The 7,675-nt window shown below is 42.7% G+C and overlaps 1 protein-coding gene across 1 annotated transcript; it reads left to right on the forward strand.

Moving 5' to 3' along the window:
• Positions 1–521: 521 nt before the first annotated feature.
• On the forward strand, positions 522–6,739 carry SLC35E3 (solute carrier family 35 member E3). The gene is made up of 5 exons (XM_040063066.2): positions 522–979; positions 1,068–1,178; positions 2,671–2,829; positions 3,712–3,794; positions 4,249–6,739. The coding sequence occupies exons 1-5, from the start codon at positions 590–592 to the stop codon at positions 4,433–4,435; spliced, it is 930 nt and encodes a 309-aa protein (XP_039919000.1). The 5' UTR covers positions 522–589; the 3' UTR covers positions 4,436–6,739.
• Positions 6,740–7,675: the final 936 nt, after the last annotated feature.

Below are 7,675 nucleotides of genomic sequence, written 5' to 3' on the forward strand. Positions count from 1 at the left end.
TGCAATGCAGAGGACACGTAGTGCAGTTAAGCGAGAATTTTGGCTCCGTAGTGCAGTTAGGCAAGAATTTTGGCTTCCTCACCCAAGTCGGTGTCTCTTGACACCTGACGAAGAACGTACTTCATGCTGTACATCTGTAGGTACAACTTCGTGTTTGTGGAAATGCCCAGTGTAGTTGCGGGGAGGTACTGGTGGCTTGGAGCCGAGGTGCGTTTCTGCGCCTCGGGGCTCTTGGGCAGGACGTGGGGGCGCACGCTGAAATACACACACATACAGACATACAGACACATACAGGCATACAGACACACACAGACATACAGACACACACCCGCTCTCGCCCCGCCCCTCCATGCCGCCAGTGCGGGCGGGCGGGCGGAGCCGTTCGCGGTGGGCGGGGCCACCGGAAGGCGCGAGCCCACGTGTCCCTGCGGGGCGGGCCGGGGAGGCGGCGGCGGCGGCGGCGGCAGGGCCCGGCGGGGCGGGCCCGGCCGGGGCGCGGGGAGGCGGTCGGCGGCGGCAGGGCCCGGCGGGTGCGCGGGGAGGCGACGGGCCCGGCCGGTGCTCGGGCGGCCGCCGCGCTGCCTCAGCCATGGGCTGGCTGCCGGCGCAGGGTCGGCTGGTGGCGGGGCTGCTGGTCAATCTGGCCGCCTCCATCTGCATCGTCTTCCTGAACAAGTGGCTGTACGTGCGGCTGGGCTTCCCCAACCTCAGCCTCACCCTGGTGCACTTCGCCATCACCTGGCTCGGCCTCTACCTGTGCCAGGCGCTCGGCGCCTTCTCCCCCAAGAGCCTCCAGCCCGCGCAGGTGCTGCCGCTAGCCCTCAGCTTCTGCGGCTTCGTCGTCTTCACCAACCTCTCGCTGCAGAGCAACACCATCGGTACCTACCAGCTGGCCAAGGCCATGACCACGCCGGTCATCGTGGTCATCCAAAGCGTGGCTTACGGCAAGACTTTCCCTCTGCGGATCAAGCTGACCCTGGTGAGGAGGCGGCGGGGCCGAGAGGAGCGGGGAGGGGCAACGCTGAGAGCAAGGACCCTGCCTAAAACCGCCGTGTCCCCCTCCACAGGTCCCCATCACGCTGGGTGTTTTCCTCAACTCCTACTACGACGTGAAGTTCAGCGTTCTGGGGATGGCGTTCGCCACCCTGGGTGTCCTGGTGACCTCCCTGTACCAAGTGGTGGGTAACGGCGCGGGCGCGTTCCGGTGGTCGGGCTCCCGCAGTGGCTGCCCCTTGCTTTGATCGCCTTTAAGCAGCCCCCAGCCTCCCGGGAAACCTTCCGTGCTCCGTTATTCCTTTTTTAAAACCCCCACCAAATTATGATAATCCACTATAACCCCTGATAAATTGATCGTCCTTGCTGCTAAAATTTGGGGTGTCATCTCTAACGTGAGCGTTATTTTCAAGGGGCAAAGATTGCTTTGGCAGTAAAACTCCCTTTTTTATAGAGGGAACAGATGTTCTCCTTGCTAAAGCAAGTGCCCTGCGTTTGAGCTTTTTCGCTAGAAAGGATGTTTTCCAGTCCTTCAGTCCCACGGTTTATCCTTGGGCTATTTACACTTTATCAGTATCCTTCTTCAGTTTCGACTATACCCGTTCTAAGGTGGTTTTGTAGAAGGTGGATTAATACATAAACACACATTACAACCTTTCTGGATAATTATGATTTTAAAAATTGATATGTCCGGAGACTGCCTCAGCCCCTTTCTGCTGTAACATTGTACTAATAGCTCACCCGATTTGATTGACCATGACTGTAGGAGCCTCCTAAATTAGAAACTCCTGTCCTGTTGATGTGGTAGATTTAAACGTGAATTTCTTTGTACGAGGTGAACTGTGCCTCAAAAAAAAAAAAAGTGAGGCTCTTTGACCCGTGGTGTGTAAGATGACAAATAATGGTCTCTTGACCTGTTTTGGGGCAGGAGGCAGAAAGAGGTGCTGCATAATAACATTAAGTGGTGATGTGTGTACTGGAGAAATAATGGTACTTGGGTAAAATGATACAGATAAAAAAACTTCAGCATGTTTATGTGCCAGAATCTGTGTTACAGTTAATGTGATTTAAGTAAGTATTAAATGTCAGTTTTCAGCACAACAGAAAGACACGCCCTTTTCAGCTGTAACGTCTGTCTTCGTAGCCATAGATAAGTAATATTTATGAAAGCATACAAGCTTAAAAATTGAAGTAGAGTCAATTAAAATCAATATTGAAAATAAATCTGGAATAAACTGACAAAAGGCAAATGTGTACTGGTTTGGTTAGCTTGTATGTATAGGAAAATCAGAAGAAAGGAACAGAATCCAGTCCCTGCTTAGGCAAGGATACTCAGCTCCAACACAGGCAGGATCTGGAATTTGTGTTGAAAATAAAGGGGAGCTGCTATTTTCTTCCCATCTCCACAACCTATTTGTTCTCTCTCAAGTACGATACTTTACCCGCAGGCTATGGGAAAAGGAAAGTTCAGGCACTCTTTCCAATTTTCTCCTCTCATGGCTTTATCACTTGAAAGAGACAAACACATGGGGCCTTCAGTGAGGCTCAACCACCTGTTTAAGTAGTATTGTCCATGTGAAACTCCCCCTGTGTTAGTAGCCAGTTTGCTTTTGCTCAGGTTTTTCAATTTATGGGTTTTTTTCCCTCATGTTTAACGCCTTTCTCTTTTGGTTTTAGTGGGTAGGCGCTAAGCAGCATGAGTTGCAGGTAAACTCTATGCAGTTGTTGTACTATCAGGCACCAATGTCCTCAGCTATGTTGTTGTTCATCATACCCTTCTTCGAGCCAGTCTTTGGAGAAGGAGGAATATTTGGGCCCTGGACACTTTCTGCTGTGGTAAGGCTTTTATTGACTTTATTTAAATAATTATCACTGATGTAGTTAAATTTGATAGTAAGATCTGTTTCTTTGTGAGACAGACTTTTGTACAGCTGTTGGCTGTGGTGAGATGAGAGGAGCATGTGCAGGACACAAAGCCTCTTGCTGAGTCTGTCCCACTTCCTCTGAGAGGAGTGAGTCTGTCAATTTCTCTCCTTATTCTTATTTCTATTTAGAGGGCATCTGAACAACAGGAAAATCTACCAAAATCCAGAAGCTTCCCCTTGTGTATTAAGTGCTCTAGTTCTAGCTCTGACTGTCCACTCAAAGACACTCTCAACCTCTTTTCTGTGGAAGCATGCCAGCACTGGTTGTTTTGTAGGATCAGTAGTTTATTTTCACCAAGGAGACCATCATTTCTCTCCGTATCCTTCTGTCCATAAAAGAGCCAATGGCATACCGCTGATTGTGCCCCTCAAGAGATAGATCATTTCTTGTAGCATTGCATTTTATGAATGGGATAGCAAGTATTCACAGAAATAAAATCAGATATTCTGCTAAAATAGTTTTCGTTTGACCATAAATAAAACTCTCAAAATTAAAGAATACAACCTCTATGTGAATGAGTATCCAGATTTTCCAAATCTCTCTTAAATGTTCACCAAGGGTAAAGGAGAAAAGCTCTATTAGTGTATATTTATGGATGTCAGACCCTGAGCTGCTTAAACACATCACCAGTGTCTGTACTGATTTGAAGCTGTTCCTATTTTTGTTCTCCGTATGTTTTTCTTACCTGATATTTTGCATTTGAAAGTAAATGAAACTAAATAAATAACCTGGAATGTATCTACAGATTGCCAAAAGCAAGTCAGATTACTGACTGTGTCCATTAATCCACAGATAATGGTACTGCTGTCTGGAATAATAGCCTTTATGGTAAACTTGTCCATTTACTGGATCATTGGAAATACGTCACCTGTCACGTATCCTTTGTAATATTGGCTGTTTCTCCTGTTTCCAGATTAATTATGTTGGAATTCGTTTGGGTGGATTAATGTGGGAAAATTGTTTGATAACCTTCCTGGTTTATTTCAGTGATGGATCTGGAAAAGCATGTTCGTGTTTTAGTGTATTTTGTTTCTTTGTTTGGGATTTGTATATGTAATGGCTGTTCACTCGCTGACCTTCATACTTGTAAGGAGTATTATTTCATGCTTTGACTGCCTTGAGGAAGTGTTCGCATGTCCATCAGAGTGCAGTGAAAAGGGGTGAAAGGCTTCAGGTGGAGGTTAATACAGCTGCAGGGATGGGAAAACTGTGTGAGTTGAGTCAACCCAGTGTACCATTGCATGCTGTGGGTGGAACTAATGAAAATTCAGTGTTTCTTTTTGCAAAAGATAGTACTGCTATTGGCTGTTATCCTTAACAGATGTCTAGGTATAACATGTTTGGACATTTCAAGTTCTGCATCACCCTCCTGGGAGGGTGCCTCTTATTTAAGGATCCACTGTCTGTTAACCAAGGCCTTGGGATTCTGTGCACGCTGTTTGGCATTTTAGCCTACACCCACTTCAAGCTTAGTGAGCAGGAAAGCAATAAGAGTAAATTGGTCCAGCGTCCATAGAGCAAGAGTTTCTGAGGACTGTTGTGAAGGAAAACAAGTGTTTAAATATGCATTGATTTTAGAATGCACAAAATTGCCTCATCCACTTAGATCTATGGTTTTAGCTTAACTGCCAGGATTGTTATTCTGTAACTAAACCAAACCTACTGAAGGATGTAAAATGCTGGGGTTTTGCCATCTCAGTCTGTCCTATCGTTTTCATTAAATTAAAACAGCAACTTAAAAGAGAAAAAGGCAGGCTTGAAATTGCTGTGGAAATTGTACTGAAGTAATTATATTTTTTGCATACCAAATGAGATCATGATGGCTACAGTTATAATAGAGAGAGAGAGAAAGAAAAAGAATCTTGTCTGTTTTCAAGACAGTATTGCTGTTATGAAGAAACTTGGAGGCACTTTTATGCAGATGTTCTGGTGTGTAGTGATGCTGCCTCATTTTTGTCTGATGAACAATGAAGAGGGAAACATACTTTGTCCAGTCATTTTAAAAAAAGGCTGCCTGACTCATTCCTATTTCTTGTATATGCTTTCTTATCTATGGCTTCAACACAGGGATAAATTTTTAGATTAAGAAAGTAGATAAAATTACAGGTGAAGAGGAAAGCAGAAAACTTGAAGCCACAGGCCAAGCTGTGGAAAAGTAGGAAATCGGATCTAAATAGTTCATCTTAATTTTTTTCTTTCAATTTGTCAGGACATTAATGAAGCAATTGACATTTTCAAAAATGTTGCCACTGCTTTATAATTTTCTCTGTGCCAAAACCAGGAGTTTACACAAGGTCTTGTAAATACCTGTGAGCCTAATAAAATCTTTGCTTTTGTGGTAGTTACCAAATGTTTTGCAGCCCTTGCACACAGACACCCATGCTAAAAAATATTTTTGAGACGGCTTCGGAAAGGTCACCATCTTTAATGGTTGTGAAGGCTGCCCATTTCTCTCTCTTGCACCCCCTCCCTTGCTTCCATGCCTTTCTCCAAGAGGTACTTTGGGTGGGATCTGCAGGTTTGTCTGTTGTCATCATTTTAGGGGAGAGGCCCACAGGCTGTCTGGACAATGCTGGGTGTGAGGCAGCATTTCCTCAAGAGATAGTCCTGGGAAATGTATCTGAATGAATGAAGAGTGCAAGGTGGGACCCGTTTCTGCTCTAACTAAAAAATGCTTTGAAAATTATTTTATGACAGTATCAGGCACTTATTTTTACAACGTGGATGGAAGAAGTTCAGTGCTGTTCTAGTTAAAAAAAGGGAAGAAAAAATAACTGCTTTCCGTAAATCTGGTGTGAACATATGCTCACTAGATTTGCAGGGTTAGAATTTAATTGCAGTATCTTAATCTTTACATGTTTTGTCTTCATCTACCTCTATCAGATTTAAAGAGGGGAATTGTGTGGAAAAATACCAAGTATTTAAGTTGTGCAGCCACTGACAGAAATAATATTTAAGTTTTTTACAATAGAGGTAAGAAGCCTTTGTGTTGGAAACAATGCAATTTTTCTCAAGCTTGTAAATTATTTATTCTGTTACAGAGTTCTTGACTTAAGAAAAAGTTATTCCTCTGTTGTAACCTAAGTTCGTACGGTAAGACTCTATATCATTTCAGAGTTACAAATACCTGAATAATTTTAAATTTTTACCAACAGTTTCTTGGACATTTTACTGCTCCAAGAATAATGTTCTTAATACAGTTTTGTAGATCTGTAATTAGTTTAAAAATACAGCCTGGGCTATTGAAAGATGCATTCAGATGGTCAAGCTCTGGATGCATATCCTTCAGTATGTACACCGAGAAAGCCATTTGCATTAATTTGTGCTGTGCACAAGTTCTTTTGAGATGTAGATAGACTGCAAAAAACCAGCTAGGAAACAACTGAATTACATGCCTGTATAACAAAAATATTTGAGATGAGATGGATGTAAATAATATATATATAAAGTGGTAGAATGAACTAAATAACCATGCTTGGAAATGCAAAAGACTCCGTAAGGAGAGGAGCAGATCTGCAAGAGAACGTTAACAGCATCATTAAAACGTACATTACAAATATAATCTGGTGCTGGAAGGTGTGTGTGGGAGTCACTTAAGTGATGTGATTTTTTTTTTTTTTTTTTTTTTTTTTTTAAATGCATTCAAGAACTCTCTTTTGAGATTTACTTGTTGTATCTAATAAATAAAGTATCTTGAACTTTGTCATATGGTTCAAAATATTAAATCCAGGATGCTTGTGTAATTGTGGGATAGATCTTTGTATGTATTGTTTCTTTGGATACCATGTGTAGGGTGGGAATAAATTTTTAATCATTTGTCTGGTATCTGCTTATTGCAGAAGAGAGTAGTTGTTTGTGTCTTTTTTCATCTTCTGTTTGAATTACATAACTTTGGGGGTCTAGGTGTGTATAAGACAAAATGGTACCACATGGATTTCTGTCTGCATGAATACGGCAGGGAGTTTGAACTTTTTTGACTCGTGGCACAAATGAGGGGAAGCTTTAAATCTTGGTGAAGCTGGAGTCTTATAAAAATTACTGGTACTTACTTGCTTATTCTAGTTTTCACTACACCACTTGAATGTGTTTTCCTGCTAAGTATGTGTATTTCAATCAGTTTTGGCTTTCCTGAAAGAGAAGTAAGAGACTTGCCATCTTCAGCAATGCGTAGTCATCACCCTGTGTGAGTTGTTGCAATTGAAGCCGTACCATACACGCCCTAGTGTTCACTTTCTGCTTTTCATTTTACTTTATATTCATACTTTATATGATTAAACTGTAGTAACAGGATAGGCTTTGGTCTTTTTCTGCCTTGCAGTGCTTTGCTGCTGTATTAGCATTCTTTGCTTTAAAAAGCTACTACTGGTGTAGTTCAAATGGAACTGTAGATACCAAGATGGCATTTAAAAATGAGCAGATGATTCTGATTAAAGTGTGAGTGACTGGTGCTAGGTAATCTAGCCTTGTCCCCAAAACCACTTTAGAACAACATCCAGAAGGTTTTCCCATTTTCCCCAAAGCAATAGGAAGTATGTCTTCATTTAAGAGATACTCATTGTAAAGTTTTGTTTTGCCTTTAACTTTGGTAACTTGGTGCTTGTTTGACAGCTTTTGCCTTGGGTTTTGTACAATTTGCTAAGTTCTTGCAGGCTCTGGGGCAGAGTGCCAGAGGAGTTTTCCTGTAGATGGGTGAACAGCTGCTCTCTCTGGCTTGAGGTTGAAGGAGTGTGGTTTGCTGCTGTTACATGTATGAAAA

The sequence above is a fragment of the Hirundo rustica genome, chromosome 4 (assembly GCF_015227805.2).
Source record: "Hirundo rustica isolate bHirRus1 chromosome 4, bHirRus1.pri.v3, whole genome shotgun sequence".
In the NCBI taxonomy this organism is placed as follows: Eukaryota; Metazoa; Chordata; class Aves; order Passeriformes; family Hirundinidae; genus Hirundo; species Hirundo rustica.